This window comes from Neophocaena asiaeorientalis, unplaced genomic scaffold, assembly GCF_003031525.2.
Source record: "Neophocaena asiaeorientalis asiaeorientalis breed wild unplaced genomic scaffold, Neophocaena_asiaeorientalis_V1.1 scaffold183, whole genome shotgun sequence".
Classification (NCBI taxonomy): domain Eukaryota; kingdom Metazoa; phylum Chordata; class Mammalia; order Artiodactyla; family Phocoenidae; genus Neophocaena; species Neophocaena asiaeorientalis.
In genome coordinates, this window is record NW_020175199.1 from 1,871,981 (window position 1) to 1,896,688 (window position 24,708).

General features: G+C 36.0%; 1 protein-coding gene across 2 annotated transcripts in view; it reads right to left on the bottom strand.

Annotated features, from left to right (window-relative positions):
* The window catches only part of CABCOCO1 (ciliary associated calcium binding coiled-coil 1), a 123,590-nt gene extending 100,845 nt beyond the window's left edge, over positions 1-22,745 (bottom strand). Inside the window, exons 1-4 of one of the 2 annotated variants that reach the window (XM_024765248.1) lie at positions 22,635-22,745; positions 19,042-19,228; positions 12,270-12,373; positions 5,668-5,837 (exon numbers count right to left, since the gene is read on the bottom strand). In XM_024765248.1, the coding sequence (XP_024621016.1) occupies positions 5,668-5,837; positions 12,270-12,373; positions 19,042-19,065 (298 nt within the window). In that variant the 5' untranslated portion in view covers positions 19,066-19,228; positions 22,635-22,745. The remainder of the gene's footprint in view (positions 1-5,667; positions 5,838-12,269; positions 12,374-19,041; positions 19,229-22,634) is intronic. The other variant, XM_024765247.1, reaches the window with a different exon arrangement.
* Between the last annotated feature and the right edge of the window lie 1,963 nt (positions 22,746-24,708).

A 24,708-nucleotide genomic window follows, 5' to 3' on the forward strand; every position in this document is an offset into this window, starting at 1 on the left:
ATGAAGATTTTCTCCTATGTTTTCTTCTAAAAGATTTATAGTTTTATATTTTAAATGTATATCTGAGCCATTTAGATTTAATTGTATCAAGTGAAAGTTCAGGTTGAAGTGTATTTTTTTCAAAATAGATGAGCAGTTGTTCCAACAACACTTATTGAAAAGGCTACCTGGTTCCACTGAATTGCTTTTGCATATTTATTAAAAAAAATCAGATGACCATTTCTGTGTGAGTCTATTTCTGAATTCTGTCTTCTGTTCCATCAATTTATGTGTTCATCTCTTCACTAATTCCACACTGACTTCATTACTGTAACTTTATAGTAATTCTTAAATTGAGTGGTAAGATGGATGCAGCTTTACTCTTATTTTTCAAAAAATTTTTAGCTGTTTTAGGTCCTTAGCCTTTCCATATAAATTTAAAAAATCAACGAGTATGTCTAGAAAAAATCCTGCTGGGATTTGGATTGATACTGCACTAAATCTACAGATCAATTTAGAAGACATCTTTTTTTTTTTTTTTGTGGTACGCGGGCTCCTCACTGTTGTGACCTGTCCCGTTGCAGAGCACAGGCTCTGGACGTGCAGGCTCAGAAGCCATGGCTCACAGGCCCAGCCGCTCCACGGCATGTGGGATCTTCCTGGACCGGGGCACGAACCCGTGTCCCCTGCATCGGCAGGCAGACTCTCAACCACTGCGCCAACAGGGAAGCCCTAGAAGACATCTTTACCATGTGGAGACTTCTAATCCAAGGACACAGTATGTTTTTTCATCTGTTTAGGTTTTATTTCTTTTATCATCATTTTAGCATATAGATTGTGTACATTTTGTTAGATTTATACTCAAGTACTTCTATTATTTTTTGTTATTGTAAATGATATTATCTGTTAAAATTTTGGTAACCAATGTACATTGCTAGCATACTGAAATACAGCTGACTTGTGTGTTTTGACCTTATTCCTGCAAATTTGCTAAACTCATTAGTTCTAGGAATTGTTTTGATTCTGTGTAATTTTGTATATAGAGCAACATTTCATCTAAGAACAGGGACTGCTTGATTCCTTCCTTTCCAATCTGCATGTGTTTTATTTCTTTTTGTCACCATACTGCACTTATTGCTAAGACTCCTATTCTTATGTTGAATAGGAGTGGTGAGAGAAGACTTTCTTACCTTGACCCTGATCTTATGGGGAAAGAATCTGGTCTTTCTACCACTAAATATGATGGTGACTTTTTTGTAGATGTCTTTTATGAGGTTGACAAATATCACTTCTTTTCTTAATTTTCTGACTTTAAAAACATAATGAATGGATGTTGTATTTAGTCAAATGCTTTCTCTGCATGTATTTACAAGATCATGTGTTTTTTTCTTCTTTCAACTATTTACATTGATCAGATTTTCAATCCTGAACCAGCATTGAATTTCTGGGATAAAGCCCAACTGGTCATGCATATTATTCTTTTTATAAATTGCCTGATTCATTTTGATGACATTTTGTTGGGAATGTTTTTTATGTTCATTAGGGATATTGCTCTGTAATTTCTTCTCCTTCTCCTATCCCTACTCTGCCACCTTTCCTCTACTTTTTCTTTTCCTTCTCTTTCTTCTCCCTCTCCCCTCACCTCTCCTTCTTCTCTCTTTCTCTTTGTCAGGTTTTGGTATGAAGATAATTTTAGCCTCATAAAATGAGTTAGGAAGAGTTCTTTCCTCCACTATTTCTGAAGAGGTTATGTATAATTGGTGGTATTTCTTCATTAAATGTTTAATAGAACTTTCCATTGAAAACATCTGGGACTGAAGAAGTTTTTCCAAAAGTTTTTAGCAACAAACTCAATTTCTTAAATCATTATGGGAATATCAAGTTGTCTATTTCATCTTGGGTGAGTTTTGTTAGTTTGTGGTTTTTGAGAATTGGTCAGTTCCTTTTTGTTTTCTAAGGTATGTATAAAATTAGCATTCTCTTAATATTCTGTAAATGTCTGCAGGATCTTTAGTGATACCCTTTTTTTTATATCTGATAATGATAACCTGTGCCTTCTATCTTTTTTCTTAGTTTTGCTTCTTGTTTATCAATTTTATTGATCGTTTCAAAGATGCTGATTTTTGTTTCATTGATTTTTCTCCATTGGTTTTCCATTTTCAATTTCATTGATTTCTGTTTGTTATTTCTTTCTTTTCTGCTTGATCCATGTTCTTTTTTTCTGGCTTTCTGAAGTTTAAGCTTATTCATTTCAGACTGTATTCTTTTCTAATATAAGCATTTACTGATAGAAACTTCCCTCTTATCATCGGCTCAACTGCATCACACAAATTTTCATGTTTTATTATCATTCACTTAAAAATCTTTTCTAATATCTGTTGAGACTTTCTCTTTGACTCATGGACTGTTAAGAAATGTGCTGTTTAATATCCAAGTGTTCAGAGATTTTCCTGACATATTTCTATTATTAATTTCTTGTTTAATTCCATTATGGTCAAAAAATACATTTGTATAATTTCAATTACTTTATTTTATTTACTTATTTATTTTTAAACATCTTTATTGGAGTATTACAATTGCTTTACAATGGTGTGTTAGTTTCTGCTTTATAACAAAGTGAATCAGTTATACATATACATATGTCCCCATATCTCTTTCCTCTTCCACCTCCCTCCCTCCCACCCTCCCTATCCCACCCCTTGAGGTGGGCACAAAGCACTAAGCTGATCTCCCTGTGCTATGTGGCTGCTTCCCACTAGCTATCTATTTTACATTTGGTAGTGTATATATGTCCATGCCACTCTCTCACTTTGTCCCAGCTTACCCTTCCCTCTCCCCGTATCCTCAAGTCCATTCTCTAGTAGGTCTGTCTTTATTCCCGTCTTGCCCCTAGGTTCTTCGTGACCATATTTTTTTTATAAGATTCCATATATATATGTGTTAGCATACGGTCTTTGTTTTTCTCTTTCTGACTTACTTCACTCCTACCTAAGGAGACAAAAGACCTGTATGCAGAAAATTATAAGAAACTGATGAAAGAAATTAAAGATGATACAAATAGATGGAGAGACAATTAATTTAAATTTAAGGTTGTTTTATGACCCAGGATACAGTCTACCTTGGTGAATGTTCCATACCCACTTGAAAAGAATGACTATTCTGTTGTTTTGAGGTGTACTGTTCTCTGAATGTCAATTAGATCCAGTCAGTTGATGTTGTTTTTCTTTTGGTTTACCCTGTTTGTGGCCTAGTCAGCATCGTGAATTTATAGGCTTATGTCTTTTGCTAAATTTGGGAAGTTTTCATCCATTGCTTCTTCAAATGTTTGCTTAGCACTGTAGTCTTTCTCCTTTTGGGACTCTGATGATATGTATATTAGAACTTCCATTGTCCCACAGGTCCCTGAGGTTTTGTTCATTTGCTTGCCAGTCTTTTTTTCTCTGTATTGTGCAGATTGGATAATTTCTATTGTTCTATCTTCAAGGTCACTGATTTCTCCATGCTGCTGTTGATTCCATCCAGTGAGATTTAAATTTTGGTCACTATATAATTTGGTTCTAAAATTTTAATCTGTTTCTTCTTTATACCTTCCATTTCTTTCATGATTCTTTATATTTTAACATTTGTTTCAACAATGTGTATAACTTTTCATTTACGTTATTTTGTAATAGCTATTTTGAAGTCTTTGCCATATAATCTCCATATCTACTTCATCTTATTGTTGGCAATAATATTATTATTTTCCATGCAAGTTGATATTGACATTGTTCTTTGCCCAGTAATTTCGGCAACAGTGTTAAAAGAATATGTTTCGAGACATGTAGTACTCAAAGATTCTACAAATATTTGTGTATGAGGAAAAAAACAGCCAAAGTCTGTCTTTTTGATGATATACTAAGAATTCTTTTTTGGAAGGTTGTAGTTCAACAACTGAAACTGAAACAATGTTATATTATTTATCAGGTCTCTTAATAAAATATGTATTTTTAATTGTAATACTGGAAAAGACTGAATTCTCAGGACTAACTACCTGAGACTTCAGTTTTTGTGTTTTTTTTTTTTTTTTTTTTGTGGTACGCGGGCCTCTCACTGTTGTGGCCTCTTCTGTTGCGGACCACAGGCTCTGGAGGCGCAGGCTCAGCGGCCATGGCTCACGGGCCTAGCCACTCCGTGGCATGTGGGATCTTCCTGGACCGGGGCACGAACCTGTGTCCCCTGCATTGGCAGGCAGACTCTCAACCACTGTGCCACCAGGGAAGCCCTTGTGTTAGTTTAATACTATGTTCTTATGTGCAGGATAATTTGAAATCAGTCAGTTAATATCATACAATTTTTTTCATTATCAATTATAATTATTTTTTCTTCTATTGGTACCGTTATTTATGTTTAACATGGCACCCATACCTAAGTAAAAGCAAAGATGAAATTCTCCTATTTGTAGAGAAGGAAAATAGTGATTTCTTCTCCTCACATACAAGAACAACCAATTCTTCCCTTGTTACGGGTGATGAGGAGCAGGAAGAACACGTGGGGCAGAAGTGGCTTCTCTACTAATTTTGCTAGCTCACTTAATATTTCCCCTGCATCTGTATAGTTAGAAATTGATACATAGAACAGAATAAGCTTTTTGTGACCAAAAGTCATGCATAAATTTTACTAGGATGATGGTGACAATTCTTCAGGGGTGACAGGGTCTTCTACCTGCCCAAATTAAAAAAAAAAGAAACTAAAAACAAGCAAACAACCAAAAAGAAAAGAAGAGACAAAAAGGAAGGAAGGAAGGAGGAAGGAAGAAAGGAAGGAAGGAAGGGAGGAAGGGAGGGAAGGAAGGAGGGAGGGAGGAAGGAAGGAAGCTCTCTCCCATAGACACAAGCATGTCTTTCAACTGAGTCAGAAACACCTTTGCGTTTATTGTGCTCAAGGTCTTTTGATTATATACTCTAAGATTGAAGTTCTAGTTCTTCTACTTCCCGGCTATGCAACTTTGTTCTCTGGACTGCTTGCTCAACTCTGAAATAGTGATTACAATACCTCCCCTGCAGGAGTTGCTCTGCATTCCATAATGTATGTTAAAGATTAGAACCAAACATACTGCCTAGTGCAGACTTGGCAATAAATAAATGATAGATTTCTTTCTTTTCCTCCTTCCAAATAGCAATTCTGTTTATTCTCAAACAAAAGTCATCACATTTTAAATTGCTCCAAGGAAGAATTTCCAAATTTCCTGTAGTAACTCATTTCAATTTTATGTAAGAAAAAAAGTCACAAAATATAAGTGTATGTGAATAATGTCTATTTCATGGGGTTTTGATATTGACCAAAGTACCTCCTATTAACAGTAATCCTGAGATATCCCAATAATAATTACAGGTAAGATGAGATGAAAACAGCTCAAAAAATGAAAAAATATCTAGATAAATCTGAGCTACTTGACATTTTGGGGATGGATGGCACTAATAAGATTTCAAAATGAAAGTAACATATTTGGCAAATTAATTACTATGAGAACTTTAGCCTTGTTAAGTATTATTTGAAGCGTTATAACTTAATGAAGATATGAACTATATTTTTGCTAAGAAACAATAAAATTAGGAACTTTTGCTGAAGAACATTAATTTAGACAGAAGATTAATTTAGACAGTGGACTAAATTTTCGTTTCTTAAAAAAAGAAAAAATAATGTACTTACTTTTAAGATTATGAAGTAACATATCCAGTAAAGTCATAAATTTTGAATATTGAATAATAGAAAAGTCCATTCCTCTTGCCCACAAAAATCCAGATACATAATAATCTAGTAGACTGGCTTCCTTTAAACAGGTTTGAAGATTTCTGAAATTCAGAAACTTTTCCAGTTTCCTGTAACAAAAAGAAAAATCCAGATATTAAAATTCATTAAATAATGAACAGTTCCTTTTCTAAGTTTTGAAAACAGGTATTTTTCTTGAATGAAAATTCTATAATGCTCATAATCTGAAAATACCCATGCTTATATCAAAAGCCAAAGTCAAAAATGGCATTCAAAAGAGAAACAGAGAGAGAGTGAGAGAGCAAGCATGTGTGCAAACTCTTATTGGTCTTCTTTCTCTACTTCTTGTAAATCTTTTTCTCCTCCCCTCTTTCTTCATTTTATCTTTGAAGTATAGTAACTTTTCGTTTTCCTTTTCCCTCAAATTCAATGTCTTTTTCCATGTATACAATCAAGTTTCTTTTATTTCTGACAGTGTTCTGGAACTAGATTGTTAAATATTCATTCTGCTTTCTTTTTTAAAGAATTGCAATTATGTATATTTTACTCATTTTTTTCTATAACTGTAATTTTCTCTTTGAACTTCAAAAAAATTTTAAGTCAATTTCCTTTTCATTTTATATGCTTTTCTTGTTACTGTCTTCTATATCTCTTGTGTTTTCAGCAGTGTTAATTCTCCCTTGGGCTGCTTATAACTTTCACCTCTGCGAGATCTCTCCTTTTCTACTTCTTTAAAAAATGTTTCATCGGGATTCCCCGGTAGCGCAGTGGTTGAGAGTCCGCCTGCCAATGCAGGGGACACGGGTTCGTGCCCCGGTCTGGGAAGATCCCACATGCCGTGGAGCAGCTGGGCCCATGAGCCATGGCCGCTGAGCCTGCGCGTCCAGAGCCTGTGCTCCGCAACGGGAGAGGCCACAGCAGTGAGAGGCCCGCGTACCGCAAAACAAACAAACAAACAAAACAAAACAAAAATGTTTCATCACCTTTCCTTATCTCTACCTTGAATTTTTGTATCTGTCTTATGCTCTTGTGATTGCTTTGTAAGTGTTCTTAACTCATGGTAAATATTTGATCATTTTTTGTTTGTGGCCATATTCTTCTGGTGTATTTTCTTTGCCTGCCATTTCTTTTTTCTATTCTTCAATTTTTTTCTTGCAGTGTCTTTGTATGTAACCTCCTTGCTTAATGCTCAAACCTGGCCATATTACAAGATGTTTTCTATATGATATAATTTTATGTCAATTATTCTAGTTTTTATTCTTTTTTCAGTTAGTGGGAAAAAGGGAAAAAGTAGAATAGGTTCTCTTCACTATCACATAAACAATCTATTTCTTGTAAACATGGAAAGTATCTGCTCTAAGCCTGTGTATTCTGGTCTTGCTATTGCAAACAAGGGTTCTTGAAATGGCACTTCAGGGTTTTCTCCTCACCTGGGAGAATAAGTATATTTTTAAGCTTATTCTCAGATCTTCCACTATGTACATCCTCCTTGTAATTTCTCCTGCACTTTTGCTTGATCTACAGTGTTTCTGGTGGGCATCCTCACAGTTTGTGGTCTGTGCTTTCAGCATCTCCTTGTTAGTAGAAATGGAATTGGTATTTCCTAGATGCTTATATGTGATTTCTGAGGGAATGTCTGTATGTGTGTGTGTGTATGTGTGTTTGTGTGTGTGTGTGTGACAACTTTATACTACCATTTACAAAAAAAGAGTCCTTATTATTCACAATACTGAAATAAATTACACAATCAGAATAATGAATACAGCAAGATTAAACAAGTCTGGGAATAAATAAAGCTGATATTGCATTTAACTCACTCTCTAATATACATTTCATTTACAGTAGTATCTGCGTAGACCCCAACACCCAAAGTGAGATCTGAGTCTTTTCAGCCAGTCATGCTTCTCATCTCCCTTCTCATAATGCCATATAATGCCTTTCAGTATATGGCATTCTCTATAATAATTATTGATCTACAGTGAGCACTCTCCTAAATTGTTCTAGTTAATTCATAACTAATGGTAAGGGTCATTTTCTTCTGTGGAACAAAAATCAGAAGAGTTGCGTAAGTAGCTTTGGCTGCTGCTGGCAGTTATTTTATAACCATAAGAAAAATCAGTCCTAAGACTAAGCCTTACTTCTTGATACTATTGAGGACTTGAGTCAACCAACCCTGGAGTCAATCTATCTCTGAATGTCCCGTTATGTGATATTTTACATACACATGTGTGTGTGTCTGTGTGTGTGTAAATGTGGGTATACTTTATTTTTAGGTCAATATGATCAGTTTTTTATGCTACATGCAATTAAAAGCATCCCAACTGATACATTTTGTCAAGCACACAAATCAAATTGTAGATGCAGAAATGAATGGGGAGGCAATCTGGGGAAGAAGGTTACCTCACTAGCCAGGCATCTTCCATTTGCACTGGATATCAGTCAGCAAGATTTATTTTCCAATGTTTAATGTATAATACCATTTATTCTTAAGTAAAAGTCAGTAGGAAAATGTCTATAGTAATAAAAACTTGTGGTATTTTAATGGAATCAACAAATAGGCCAATGGAACAGAAAGCCCAGAAACAGACCCAATATATATGGGAATTGGTATATGACAGAGGTAGTATTTCAAATCAGTGAGGGAAGTATGAATTCTTCAAAAATGATGCTGGCAGCATTGACTATCCACAAAGAAAATAAAATACTACCTCAACCAATACATGGATTAACTAAAACAACACCATTAGTATTTTATTCTGAATTATATTCTTTTGACTCCCTAAATTTACTTACTTTTCACTCTACTGATTTCTGCTACCTAATGTTGCTAAGGAAAAGTCTGAGGCCTGCCTGATAATTTTCCTCTCTAGGTGACTTTCTTTATCCCAGAGATGAGGTAATACATGAAATTTTATTCTATTAAAATATTTAAATCAAAGCTTTTTTGGGGCAGTTTACAATAAGAGTATATTGTTTGATACATAGTTTTGAACAGCAACTTTTCTTATTTTATCTTCTATCAAACTTTTATTTTATGAAGTTTAAAGTATTTTTTTCTTATACACTAAGTTAGATGTATATTCTAGCATCTTCCAATTGCTTTAATATGCATTTTGAATGTTTTCTTAAATTTGTTTTCCATTACTGCCTTGATTTTCAGCAAGGTAAGTTCTATATTGGATTTATTCTTTACCTTAGTTTCTTGCCTTAGTGTTAAAAGCTTCTTAATTTACATATTTTATAATCTCTTCTTTTATCTCGTTTTATGAAATCAATGCCCTCTTTAATCATCAGCTTTTGCCTAACATTTTCTTCTGTTTACAGAAGTTAGTCTTCCTTCTAAGTGTATTCTTCATCTGCATGTTATTGTTTTAATTAAATATCTGACCTGAATAGTGGCATGTGTTCTTTGCTCTACATTTTTATTTTTTCAATGTTTAACTATATACTAATAGACAATTGCCTAAGAATAATATGAAGTCTCTTTAAGTTTCCTCCACCTTTGCTCTCTTTCCCTAATGTCCCCTCCATCACTTTCCATAGTACCATTTGAATCTTAACCTTCAACTTGAACTGCAGGCTAAATATTTAACATTTCTGTTCTTCATTCAGTTATTTCACTCCAAAGGAAACTAAGCAGGGAGGCATTAGGAGCAAGACACTGCTGTGGTTTGAATGCAAAGTTTCCATGCATTTTACTGCTAAATCTGTAAGCTTTTCCTCTGGGAATAAAGGGAGATGGAACAGGGGAGAGGGGAGAGATGGCCACACATGTAGCATGAGAGAATGTAAGGAAAGAGAAAGATGCTTAATAGTGATTTAGGAAGTTTTGCTATAGTGATAGGTGATGTAACTACCTACTTTGTCTCACCAAGAATTTCAGTAAAAATACTACATTATTCTTGCCTGCTCTTGAAATTGGAGTGCCTTTTATTTTTTAAATATGATGACATGCAGAAATAAGCCTTAAGGCAAGAGCTGAACAGCTCATGGAAACCAATTATAGAGAGGTTATTAAAAGATCTCTCCACCTTACTTCTGTGTTTAAATAGTTATTTTCGATTTAGTCCCTATCCTTTTTTCAAAAGGGATTTGGGTGGATCTGTAAATAAAATCAGGGTTACATTAAAACATGAATCATAGATAGTAGTTAGGAAATGATGAGAAATGTACCCAGACATTTAACTTTGCTTGAAGTGTATTCCAGAAATATATTTTAATGATACTTTAATGTTTCATTTGGTTGGTTGCTTCTATGCAACAAAATTTTTAAAGGTAGGGAAATGTGCTAATGTCCCATAATTTATTTTAGTAGGTTTATAACTTCGTAGACTGTATGATTTTGGCATACTTTTGCCACTTGGTGACATGATACCTCAATTATATTTCTGTCATTTTGAAAGGTGTATAATCCCCATTTATAATAATGCTATTTTATATGGAAAATGAATGACTGGCTACAAATAATTCAGGATTACTGTTACAAAAATCATGTAAAAAACCTCAAGAAAATTACTTTTCAAAGAAATGGCTGCTGACATAAAACTGTTGTCATTTATCCAAAATCGATGCCCTAAAATTTGAGATTACTTCAGATGAATTCTATTAATGAGATGGTCATAGGCACATCCTAAAAGAATGACCTTTTAGGTCAACCTGCTGTTAAACCTGGTTGTTTCTATACAGCAGCTAACTTCTGTATCACCCTCTGTATCATTCACTTTCTTCTAGACCTCACCTCTTACAGATTAAAAATACTTTTAGAGTTTAGATATTTAACAAAAAAGAGAGCCAGTAATTGAAAAAGAGAAAAAGATTGTCACAAAAGATGGTCATACACAGTACAACTTAAGATGTGATGAGAAATACACAAGTCTAAAAAGCGTTTGTTTGCAATAAATTTTATTTAATATTAACTGCATTTAATATAACATCTTGTATTTATTATTTAATACAAACAAATTATAAACTATATTAAATATATGTCATTTACATTGTATTAATCTACTATCTGCCTAGTTTGTTTTTTTTTTTTTGCGGTACGCGGGCCTCTCACTGTTGTGGCTTCTCCCGTTGCGGAGCACAGGCTCCGGACACACAGGCTCAGTGGCCACGGCTCACAGGCCCAACTGCTCCACGGCATGTGGGATCTTCCCAGACCGGGGCACGAACCCGTGTCCCCTGCATCGACAGGCGGACTCTCAAACACTGTGCCACCAGGGAAGCCCCCTGCCTAGTTTTAAATACCTATTTTTTGCATTTCAATGACCAACATTTGGGGTTACCTAGAAATCGAAGATAATAGTTACTTGAAGCTTAATCAGTGATATTAATACAATAAATGCATTTTTCTAATCAATTCTGACACTAAAAAATAAGAATTCCCAATGAGCATTCATTTCTATAAATATGGTAACATCACCATAAAATTCTTAAACCTATGAAATTTTTAATTAATACTTCTAAAAATGCAGATAGTAAGTAGTATGACCAAATCACAGATCACCAGGATTTCTAGCAGGATTTGAAGGCAGTGGAGGCGAAGAGCATTTCAGGATAAGGCCTGTCAGTGTCATTTGCCTGCTCTTAATATGCCTTCCCTTCTCAAATCTCTCTTCCAGCAAGTACATCTGTCATGTATTTCCTTCTCAGCAGTAAATCACCTCTATTCCATAATATTTGTAAGATTTGCAAATGATAACCACTGACAAAGTCATTTTCCATTTGCCCATTATGGTCGACAATGCTCGGCTTACATCCAGATGACTGGACTACAGAAATCTTACCCTGGAACATTACAGTCCAGAACATCATCACATTGTCCCCACACTCCACACATTATAACCGATCAGGCTTCCATTATTAGAGTGAGATAATTTTTAAAATGAATGATTACTAAAAACATCTTTTCAGAATTTGTGTGGTGGATATATCTGAGTATATATTAGAGTTCTAAGTAAATGATCTACTGTAGAAATCAATGGCCTTAAGAATAGGATGTACGTATATTAGAACTGATACCTATAAATTCAGTTATATTCACATATTTAAGCAAAATGTATCAGATTAGAACACTTAGCATAGCTTCATATCCAATAAAAATCACAGGTGGACGGCTAATATTCAGGATTTCCAAAATTATAAAATGTATTCACTATTAATATTACAGAAAATACATCTTACTCTTGTCATGATGAGACAGAAGACCTAAAGGTTCTTGTGCATACTGACAGTTTTACAAATGAAAGAGAAAAGAAGATGGCATATGCTAATGGCTGCTTTTAACAATAAATCCCTATTCTCTGTTAAGATTAGCAAGTTGGTTGAAATCCATTTCTCCCATAAAGAAGACTGCTAAGCAGTGGAAACAAGTCAGTTGTTTGAGAATTTTTGTGTTCCACAGTCCGGATATATATATCTGTGCAAAATATAATAACAAATATTTTGGAAATAGGTTTAAAATGTGTAATAACATATCATGACCATTTATAGATGCAGAACTAGAACTGTTCCATATTTGGTTGTAATATTGAAGTACTTACTGTTGAACTCCATCTACATCCTCTGCTAGCATTTCGGTGATCTGGGCAACTGAAAGAAAATCTGGACACAGAATCCTTTCATGCTCCTGGAATTCAGTATCTTTCTACGAAAAAAAAATGTGGAATAAGTTATTTCAATCACGTTTCACATATTAATCCCAATGATATCAAAATTTGTTCTTACTTTTGTCTCACTGCTATCAGGAAAAAATTTAAAAACAACAGTCTCCTAGATAATCTCTTTTCCTTTCTGTCTTTAAGTAATGGTACCTCTCTTCTGAAAAGCTGAATCGTTAGTCAACCTGTCTTTTGTGCATATTTAAAACTGGGTGAGGTGATGGTTTTCAATTAACAAACATTTTTGAATATATATTCCTCATTGAACTTGGGGCACAAGAGGAGGCAAAGACAAGTAAGAAAGACTTGTTATCCTCAAGAAGCTTAACATCTTGTGGAAGGAACAAACTAAAAGTGACTTTAAAACAAGAAAACAGAATAAGTGAGCCATAATAAAGATGTCATTCAGTCTAAAGGAAGGAAGGGACAACAAGGACAGCAACAGGACAAGGCAAGTCTACAGGGAGAAATAGTCTTTGCAAGACTGAGCATGGATAATGTCCCAGGTGAACGACTCAGCAACACCAAGGTGATAAAGACAGGACAGTTGGGTACCGGTTCTGTAAATATAAAGTAGTTCACAGTGGTGCCTAGGGCACACACAGGGGACTAGTTGGACCTAAGTGGAAGGTGGGCATTGGAAATATATCACAGGAGATCTTAAATAATTTAATAAAGATTTACTGAGTGATTACAATACACAAGATACTGCACAAGGCACCATACATATTTTAGACCATGGCTGGTTGAAGAATGACAGGCTGAAGAGTTTGCTCTTTACAGGCAATAAGGGACCGTGAAGTTTTTGAGCAATGAAATGACAAAACTATGCTTTAATGAAGGGTACTCTGTAGCAGGGTGAAGGACAAAAAGGAAGAGTTAAATGAAAAGGTTGTTAGAACAGTTCAGGAATGAGGCATTGGGCTGCACTGGGCTCCCAGCAGTGTGCAGAACAGAAAGGGATAAATACAACATATTACATTTGGGGGACTAAAGGAGGGAAGAATGAATGGAGAGTCTGAGTTTCTGAAATAGGTGACTAGAAGAAAAAGGTGTTGATACTCAGGGCCTCCAACAGCACATACGCCACCTTTGTGTGAACTAGACAAAGGCATCCTCTCTGGGTGGAGGAAGTACTAAAGGCCTAAGGCTGATGCAGCCCTGCACCCAAGTGCACCACTTGTGAACAGAGTGTAGTTTCAGCTCCTGCTCAACCCTCAGCTGAGTCCTTTTGTTCAGAGTACAATCTGTAAAAGCATATGTGACACTCTTACCACACCAACACAAATAAGAGTTTTGGAAGATGATGCTAGTTTTAAGAAGGCAAGATGATGAATTTGGTTTCAGTGGTTGAATTTTAGGTGGAATATACATAGAAGAAAGAAATGTTTAGAGGTTAATTAGAAATGCTAGAGTCAAGAAAGGTGAAGTTTACGGATGTTGGTTTAGGAGTCACTACAGGTATGAGAATGGATGAAACTGCCCAAAGCTAGAGCGTGAAGAGAAGAGCTGTGAATGGGGGATGGAAAAGAAGACTGAAAAAGAGATAAGACACCAGTAGCTCCATGAAAATAAAGGATTGTGAGATTTACGCCAGCCAGAATGGCCATGATTAAAAAGTCTACAAATAACAAGTGCTGGAGAGGGTGTGGAGAAACAAGACTTCCCACCTCCTCCACTGTTGGTGGGAATGTAAATTAGTGCAGCCACTATGGAAAACAGTATGGAGGGTCCTCAAAAAACTAAAAACAGAGTTGCCATATGATCCAGCAACCCCACTCCTGGGCATATACTCAGAAAAAAATATAATTCAAAAAGATACATACACCCCTATGTTCACAGCAGCACTATTCACAATAGCCAAGACATGGAAACAACCTAATGTCCATTGACAGATGAATGGATAAAGAAGATGTGGTGTGTGTGTGTGTGTGTGTGTGCGCGCGTGCACGCGTGCTGGACTATTACTCAGCCATAAAAAAGAATGAAATAATACCATTTGCAGCAACATGGATAGACCTAAAGATTATCATACTAAGTAAAGTCAGAAAGAGAAAGACAAATACCATATGATAACACTTATATGTGGAATCTAAAATATGACACAAATCAACATATCTATGAAACAAAAAGAGACTCGCAGATACACAGAACAGACTTTTGGTTGCCAAGGGGGAAGAGGGGTAGGGAGAAAAGAACTGGGAGTTTGAGATTAGTAGAGGCAAACTATTATACACAGGATGGATAAACAGCAAGGTCCTATTGTATAGCACAGGGAACTATATTCAATATCTTGTGACAAACCATAATGGAAAAGAATATGAAAAAGAATATATATATGTATAACTGAGTCACTTTTCTGTACAGAATTAACACAACATTGTAAATCAACTATACTTCAACAAAATTTAAATAAATACATTTTAAAAAGGATTGCGAGATTTGGGGGTGAGATGGGGCAAATGTTTTTAATTCAACAGTTATTTAGTTTTCCACGTGAATAAGCTCCAATAAGAGTAGGAAACATTTTGCTATAGTTAACAAGATCACATCCCAAACTTGCCTTATTTCAAGAACAGAAAAATCCCAAAGCTAATACTCATTGGTAATGAAAATCAGTTTAACGTTTGTAATTTAATATTAGGTTATTATATTTTTATTTTTAAAAATCCAACTTAGAAATAAAATATGCAATTTTATTAGCTATCTTTTCATAATCTTAGAGTTGGCAAATTAACCTAAAGTAGGTCATACTATTAGATTATAAATTTAGTATGAAAAAATATTTGAGTATCTAATATAATACCTCGCACCTAGTAGGCACTCAGACACTTGTAAATCAAATTAAATGCACTCAGTTTTTAGACAGAATAGTATTTTAGTCCATAATGTATGGCTATATATTTGTTTAAATATTTGTTAGTTACATGTATTTTTTTTTAATTATTAGCAGTAAAGTATAATTATTATTACTGTTAATCCCATTAGATTGTAAATTCCTCAGGGACAGTCATTAAATCTTTTACTTCTTTTTAGAATTCTGCAGGTCCTAGTTAGGTCAACATAGGTTGTTTATCAACTGTCTGAATTCACCTCCATCCTGTGACGACACTGTTAGATGATGGAGCATGATAAAAGGCAGGACCTGGATGTGGAGATCTCATGATGGTTTGAATATTGATGAATTCTGTGACTTACAGCAAGGCATTTGAACCTAAATTTGGATTCATGTTAAAAAATCATTCTGATATGTTTTACTACATACAAGATTGCTATCATTATTCATAATGAATAAAGATATATATGAAAGGTACATTATACAGACATTCAGATCAATTGTATTAGATTTGAAAATTTTCTGAACAGGAGAAAAATAGGTCACACAAGCACTGAAAGAGAATACAATAATCTTAATCTTTTGTACAATAATAATTCTAGCTAAGGTGCCTAATATTAGTGCCTCATTTTTTACTAAAACTTGATAGCTTAAGATAATCATCTTGTAGGAGGGTTTGCCTCTGGTTTTTTGTTTTCTTTTGTCTTAAATTGAATTCCTGGACCTATTTTAAACGAGAGCTTTTCTTTTGTTTGTTTATATACTGCCATGTACCTAGAAAGGATATAAGGTGGTTAAAAATCTTTAATCTTTTGATACATACATTCTGATTTGTAAAAATTAAAGATACAATGGAAAATTCATGAATAGGTTAATAAAAATGTAAATATGTAATTATCACTTTCTCTGTAAAATTACATCTCTGACTAGGAAAATACGTAAGCTAAACTGCACTGTAACTCATTTTACTCCACCACCTGCTGGATTTTAGCTGTTATTCCAGAAGCATTAAAATTGTAAGCCTGATATTGTCAGATAACTTCTTCTCTGAATTTTTTTCTCTAATGTCACCTCAACTTTCCACATTTGTACATATGTCTTTCTTCTAGAATTTAAGCCTTTGGGGGCACCTTTGTATCCATCAGTGGTATGTCTTACAAGACTCTTAATAAATGTCCACTAAAAAAAGATAGCACAGTTCACCAGAGATGCCTAAGAGGTGTTTTACAGTCTTAGAGAACAGAGAATGGTCTACAATTTCCACACTTTGAAAGGCTTTCTTCAAGCCTGAAAATAAATGAACTGAGAAGCAGCACTGTGTTGAGCCATGTTGGAGCCTGAGGCAAAAAGGAAAAATCAGTAATAGTGATGCTGTCTTTATTTAAAATTTAGATCTATTATGGATTTTTTGCATTAATTTTTGTTTTTAAAATATTGCATTAAAATATAGTTTCTCTTGACTACTGAATTTTTTGGCACCCCTCACTCACCTCACTATAGTCCTGGACACCATAAGGAGCCAATTTAAGACAAAAAGTAGATGAAAGAAGGATAAATAAAACCAAGAGCTAGTTCTTTAAAATAATGAATAAAACAGGCAAATCTTGGGCAAATGCGATTAAAGAAAAAATAAATACATGCCACATTAAATGGAAATACATTTGAAAATTACAAGGAAATGGGTGATTACCTAGGAATATATGTTATCAAATTTGACCAAGGGTAAGGGAAGAAATGGACCTGACCAAACATGAACTAAACTGGAAGTCTACTTTTTAAAAGGTCACCATGGGGCTTCCCTGGTGGCGCAGTGGTTGCGAGTCTGCCTGCCGATGCAGGGGACATCGGTTCATGCCCCGGTCCGGGGAGATCCCACGTGCCGCGGAGCGGCTGGGCCCGTGAGCCATAGCCGCTGAGCCCGCGCGACCAGATAGTTTACACTTTAAGTTCTACTGAACAATCAAGAACACATAAATTCTGTTAGTCTAATAATTATAGACCATAGATAATTCATTTTTTAGAAGCCAGCACAGGCTATACACGAAAACCTGAGTTAGCACAGAAAGGAAATTATAAGTCAAAATCATTAATGAATTCAGATGCAAAAATTCTATTTAAAATACTACCTTAGAACACTGAATCCAGCATTGTACTAAAAGAATAATAAGCTATCATTATGAGCAAATAAGGTTAATTTCAGAAATGCAAGGACAGATTATCATTAATAAGTCTCATATACTTAAGACAAATTAAATGATAAAATAATATGATTATAAAAATAAATAATAAACAGGCATTTGTAAGAATTCAGCAACAAAACTCTCAGTAAAATATGAATTAAAAAAAGAAAAGTTAGGGACTTTCCTGGTGGTCCAGTGGTTAAGAATCCTCTTTAGGGCTTCCCTGGTGGCGCAGTGGTTAAGAGGCCGCCTGCCGATGCAGGGAACACGGGTTTGTGCCCAGGTCCGGGAAGATCCCACATGCCACGGAGCGGCTGGGCCCGTGAGCCATGGCTGCTGAGCCTGCGCGTCCGGAGCCTGTGCTCCGCAACGGGAGAGGCCACAGCAGTGAGAGGCCCGCATACCGCAAAAAAAAAAAAAAAAAGAAAAAAAAAGAAAATAATCCTCTTTACAAGGCAGGGGATGCTGGTTCAATCTCTAGTTGGGGAACTAAGATCCCACATGCCACGGGGCAACTAAGCCCGTGTGCCACAACAAAAGATCCCGTGCCCACAACTAAGACCCGACACAGCCAAAAAATAAAAATAATATTAAAAAAAAAGAATAGCTAAACATAAAAAAGATTATACGCCAAAACATTATATTGAATGAAGAAACACTGATGTATTCTTATGAAAACCAGGAACGAAAAAGGGATTCTGGCTAGTAACATTATTGTAATTAAACTCACTATAGCGGGTCTAATAATATAATAAGAAAATGAAATATGTGGCTTAAATATTAGAAATGAGGACATTAAAAAATCTTTACTTGAAGATTACATGGCTGCACACCTAAGAAACATGACATTGTACTAACATGGTTTGAGCTAATAAGAAACTTCTAAGATGGTTACATATAACATAAAGATACAAAGGTTAACTGCTCTCCTCTGTATTAGAAACTAATTATAAATGTAAATGGCATTAAAATTGATTAAACTGGATTAAAAATATAATAAGAAAGGTATAGTACCTAAAGAAATTATAAACTTTATCAAAGTTTAATAACAAGATTTGATAAAAGAGATTTACTGGAAACCTTTAAATTAAAAAAAATTATGCCTCCCTGGTGGTGCAGTGGTTAGGAATCCACCTGCCAATGCAAGGAACACGGGTTCGAGCCCTGGTCCAGGAAGATCCCACATGCCACAGAGCAACTAAGGCCGTGCGGCACCATTATTGAGCCTGCGATCTAGAGACCGCGAGCCACAACTACTGAAGCCCGTGCGCCTAGAGCCGGTGCTCCGCCAACAAGAGAAGCCACCACAATGAGAAGCCCGCGCACAGCAACAAAGACCCAATGTAGTCAAAAATAAAATAAATAAAATTAAAAAAAATTAAATCCTTCCCACATTACAAGTATAATGCAATGACAATCTCAAATCTCAACTGTATCATTCTGTATCATTTTGTAACTATCGAAATCATTTTTTCAAGTTCTTATGGAAGAATACATACATTTTGAAAAAGAAAAATAGTGAGAGGGACCTTTCCAAATCAGACATTAAAGTTAAATATAAAGTAGTTAGGCAGTAACACAAGAATGGACAAACTAGTCAGTGTAAAAAAAGAGAATGGAAATTCAAAAATATACCTACATGTATAAATTTATACATATACATATATAAATGTTGGATTCTCTATTCTATTCCACTGACTCTTCAGCCATTCTTGTGCCCATTCATGTACATATGTAATGTGATAGCAGCAGTCAGTCCATTCTCCATGGGAAGAGAGTATGGCTTATTTATAGTAAATGAAACTGGCATAATTGATGGTTCATGTCTAGAAGAAAACAAAATTAGATCCTCATTTCAAATATACAGTACATCCATCAAAAATTAATTTTAGCTGTGTTAAAGACCTAACTTTAGTAAAATAAAACTTTAAATATTAGAAAAAAATTGAAGATGATTTGTGCAACCTGAAATGGAGGATGGAGTGGGGAGAAGAAGCAGGAAATAAGAATAAGATAGGAAACCCAAAGACTAATGGTAAGATGAAAGACAAACCCAAACGTTTGTCAATACCTCCACGCCCAAGGCCAATATTTCCAGAGGTTCTAAGTGTCTGATAAATAATGATACTGTATATTCACATTTTAAGGAATATTAGCACTGTTTTTTCAACAATATTTTGAGCAACTTTTTGGCAACCTCCCATAGCCCTGCACAGGTTGATCTACACCATGTGCTGTAAATGGCTTCAATAAATACCTCATGAATGACATTGCAACTGCAGGAAACTGGTCATCTTGGTGCTCAAGTTGAGCCCCAAGTGTTTCTCTCTAACTTGCCAATGACGGGGCGGGGGCTATTTTCAAGGTCCATAGGGACCGCCTAATGTCGAGAGAATTGTCTATGGCCTCCCCCAAACACACTGAGGCTTTTACCACAGGTGATATCATCTTTCCACTCAGGATTATGTAAGTGTCCCCTTGTCCTGAGGAAGTCCCAAAGGCATTGAATAAATGTCATCTGTTAGGGGATTTGTTAACACTAAGGGAAATTATTCAAAAGAAGCAATTGGGAAATAATCATTTACATTTTCTTTTAGGTCTCTGATATGAGTTGCAGTCCTTTTACATATAATACTTAAATGATTACATGTCCCAAATAGTATTTTTGAAGATATTAAGAAAGTCAGCTTATGAACAAACTATCGATAAAAGACTAATGATTGAATTCTAAGTATTCATTTACAAACTCACTTATAAATTAACTTAGGAGAATTTATAAACTCCTTTCAGTTACAGATATATACGTAGGAAATACTTATTTTCAGACTGTCGTCATTTCTCTGGTCTTGTGCATTTAAATAGATATCTCCCAAATGTTTAGTCTTACCTTTTAGAAGGAGGCATTTACTCCCATGTTACTAAAGAAACTGGACTGTTGAATTCAGAAAGTTGGCAAAAAAAAGTTTAAGCAATATTACATAAGAAATATTTTCCTGGACCTGCATCTCATGTCTGCTTGTTCAAGGTATCTTATAGAGCAGATTTTGAGCTATGATAACTACATTCCTGGCATATGTCAGACCCTCTATAATTTCAATTAGTTAAGCTGTATTTTTACTGAGTGCCTACTATATGACTGGGATAATTTGCTGTTTTTATTTTAGGTACTGAGAACAAACAACAAACGGGAAACCTCAGACTATTGGAAGCTTATGCTTTATTTCCAATAGACTTGGCAAGAAAAGAAATATTTCACTACTGCTTGGCTCAGATGACTGGATGGTGCACTGGCTAAGTCAATTTGGATAAAGAATTATTAAGAAATAATACTATAAGGGACTAGGTCTTGCGGGATCAATTCAGTAAACAATCTGACCTGAGAAGAACCTTTCAGTACCTAACTGAAAAGATGTAGCCTTGGGAACAGACACACTGAGAGAGATTTTTGCTGTCTTTTCTATCTAACCCCTGAAACCCACAGTGGGCACAAATGGGTGGCAGGCAGGACTTATTCTAATGAATGACATAACACTAGGGATCAACTGTCTACTCCATGAATTACAGGAACTCTGCTTTCATTAGAATGGAAAATGGAGTTTTGACCATGCAGTGTGTTAATCTTAGTAAATGAGCACAGTTAAGTGAGTCCAAATTCCAACTTGATTTGTTCGGTTTGTTACTAAAAGACTATGGATTGTCATGGGGAATACTTGCTTCTCCAAGAAGCTTACAAAAGTGCCCACTGACAGGGTTAAGATGGCAGATAATCACCTAACGTCTATATGTATTCGTTTGACTCATCCATTATAAAAAGTGATTATTTTTTTCCTGGAACATGGCACTTCTTCGTATCTTTTAAAAAAAGGAAAATTATGGGGTATTTTTTTTCGAAGTGCAGGCTCATTAACCCCAAATTATCAGTCTTTCTTACAAAGGACATTATCTACATGGGAAACTATATATGTGGGTGTACACTGACAACTGTACATTCTCATAAGTAAGTTTTTGTATATATTTAAATAACACGATTTAATTGGGAAATTTCCTATGCCACTTTTGAAACTATATTACTTACATTAGAGATCACAAGGGAGTAACTGGGTTAGTAACCAGTTTATCACATTAAAATGTATTTTTAATGTATGCTAATTTCAAAAGGCTCATAGGAGAATCCACATGCTTTAGTGGTCTGCACACAGTATTGGGAAGAATGGCTTGGGAATGACTTGCACATCTCTCTCTGGGCAAGGCACTGAATTCACTGGCTCTGCGTTTCCTCATTTATAAAACTGCAGCTAATACATATCTTCTGTACAAAAAAAATGTTATTTACACAAACAAGGACGTTGAGCCTAGCAATGTTAATTATAACATTATTCACCTTCAGAGTCTTAAAAAAACAGAATTAAAAACTTCTTAGGACATGATTGACTCAAGTATGTGAAGATTTAAACATTTTTTAGTAATATCTGGCATACATTCTTAATTAAAATCTCAGGATACAAAACTTGTGAGTAACTCAAGTTACCTAGAACCCATTTATTACTGAGAACTGATGTTCGGAGTGGCCTGAGGAAAAATCTTTATTTTACACAGGAAACCACTGGAGGCCCAAGGACGTTAAATACTTTTCCTAAAAACAAGGGGCTGATGAACAACTAAGCCATAACCGGAAGGTCGATTTTCCAGGCGTTCCTCCTTTGTCCCCTCTCCTATTATGTATTTATTATTTAGAGAAACAGCAAGATAATAAGGGAAACACTGGCCTTCAAATATTAATCTATCCACTACCAATGAAGAGTAATTATTCCACGACAGCTTTTGAGCAACAGGAACTGTGATCATTTGAAGTGAATTAGTAGTAATTTCCAAAAGAGTCAGGCCCATTCAAGATTGCCAGAATTCCCTTTCAAGTGCTGAGAATCCGGGGAAAAGGGCGTCCTTGTGAGGCCTTTGGGGCAACGAATGAACCGTCCAACGGAAGGATTTCTAGTTTACACTCGAGAGCACGAGGCGCGTCGAGCGGCAGGGCTCGGGGAGCGTGGGGCGGTGGCTCCGGGACCCCCTCTCACTCCCCCGGAGCCCGCGCCGCCCGGGACCCGCTCCCAAACCCTCCGACACTCGGGTCCGCGTACCCAACCCCCGGCGGGAGGCGCCTCCCCGGGACCAGCCTCGGCCGCGGGCAGGGGGCGGGCGCTCGGGGGTCGCGGGTACCGGGCAGGGACGGCGTACCTCCGACTCGGGCGTGGTTCCCGCCGGAGTCATCCCCGCGGGGGTCGTCCCCCCGGGAGTCGTCCCCACAGACGCCGCCATGATCCAGCCGCCGTACGGCGGCCCCTCGTCGCTGGGGCAACCGGGGCGGGGCCGGGGTCGCTGGGCTGGGGAAGTGAGCACCACGCACAGCGGCTTCCGGTCCGGAACCGCGTCCCCAGCTGGGAGAGGGTTGGGACCTGGTGGCGTTGGGAGCGGGAGACCCGGGTCCGGCCGCTGCGGGGCGCTCTGCCGGGAAGGCCCGCGGCGGTGCCTTGAATCACCGAGTAGAGACAGACTCGTTCCTTTCAGTAAGAGTGAAAAAAAAGAAAAAAAAAAAAGAAAGCAGTTTAAACGAACTAGTGTACGTGGAAGTGACCACTGCGAACACATAGCAAGTTTTCAATAAGTATAAAAGTGAGATATATTATTGGAATTGACGATTGATATTTGATATTAAGGAATTGTTATTTTAAAGTGTTAGGAGGTTATTGTCATGTTTACAAGGAAAAACCGTCTTTATCTTCTAGAGACAACATGCTGAAAGATTTAGTGATGATGAAATGGTAAAATGCCAGCGATTTACTGCAAAATCATGACGGGTAGATGGATAATGAGTGGAGGTATAGTGGAAGAATCAAGACTGGGTACATGGAGGGGGTGTGGTCATTATACTATTGTTTCTACTTTATATATATTTGAATTTTTCCGTAATAAAAACATTGAAAAACAATACATTTAGTAATAGTATAAGTAGTCTTCTCTGGATGATAGTACCTGCTTTGATAATGAAATGTGCTTTGCTTATATTAACCTGTGTGGGAGTTGCTATGCAGGAAGCTTACTGCAAAAAATCAGACATTATTTAAATGCTTCACTTTCACCATCTGTAAAATGAGATAATGACAGTGTCCGCCTCATTGCATTACTGTGAGGATTTAACATGTTAATATATGGGAATGTTTAGAATAGTATCTGGTACCTGTAGTCAGATATTATTAGGATTAGTATTAGTTTGTACGTTTCTCTTGACTTTAGTCCACCCTGTACAACACCTGCCAAAATAATATTTCCGTCATAGACTTCTTACATTTGCCCACTGCCTTTCAAACCAAATTGAACACTTTAGCTTTATATAACCTCATGATAATTGTGCCTTTCCTTGTCTTACTGTTAAGATTTTGCACACAATTTGTACTAACTGGTGTTTATGAATTGTCTCTACTTCTGTATATGTTTGATTAGTCTTTTAAGTGGACTGTGGAGTCCTCCTTTCCTTGATATTTTCATGCCTAAAGAAAATGGTTTAGCTCTTAGTACAGAATATTCACTCAACAATGAGTTTATGATTTCTAACACTGTTTAAAAAGAACTATGTTAGACTTCCTCAGGTAGTGAAAATATAGTCCATTTTTAGTGATTGCCAGAGTTAATACTTAAGTGCTACCACCTTACAAACTCATTACAATGCTTAATTATTTGATTTTTTCCTTCTGATCGCTACTTCAAAGAAATGGAAAACAAAGGGTCATCTTCTGCTAAGTAAGAACCCTTCACATTCTTTAAATTTAGCCTTTGGTACATTGCTAAAGCATTTATTTCTCTAAACTGTAGTTCTAGTTTTCTCAGATGTCTGATTTATTTTCCTGGCTTTTAATTGTTCTGCCATCTCTTTGACAGTTTTTATGTTTTCTTCACCCCTTTTTGGTTTTGGACCCTGGAGCTAGATGGAGGACTCCATTAAAGATGGAATCAATTCTAACAGTGACAGGAGGGTTACCCCAGGGAGGGGGGAATTGTTTTGTAGGAATTTCAATTTTACTGTATTTAATATCATAATTTATTGGAGAAGTCAGTTTTGAGGAGGTAATTTAATTTTACGGGGCACAATTTTTTTGCCCAGTAAGGAGTGGTGTTGAAAACCCATTAGCCTGAAGGTTACTTTTAATTTGCACAAGTTGAAGCTGATTTTAGCTTCTCACTTCTTTTGTAAGGAGGTGCCAACAAGAAAGACACATCTCAGTAGGTGATATGCTTTCTTACATGGAAAGGTCAG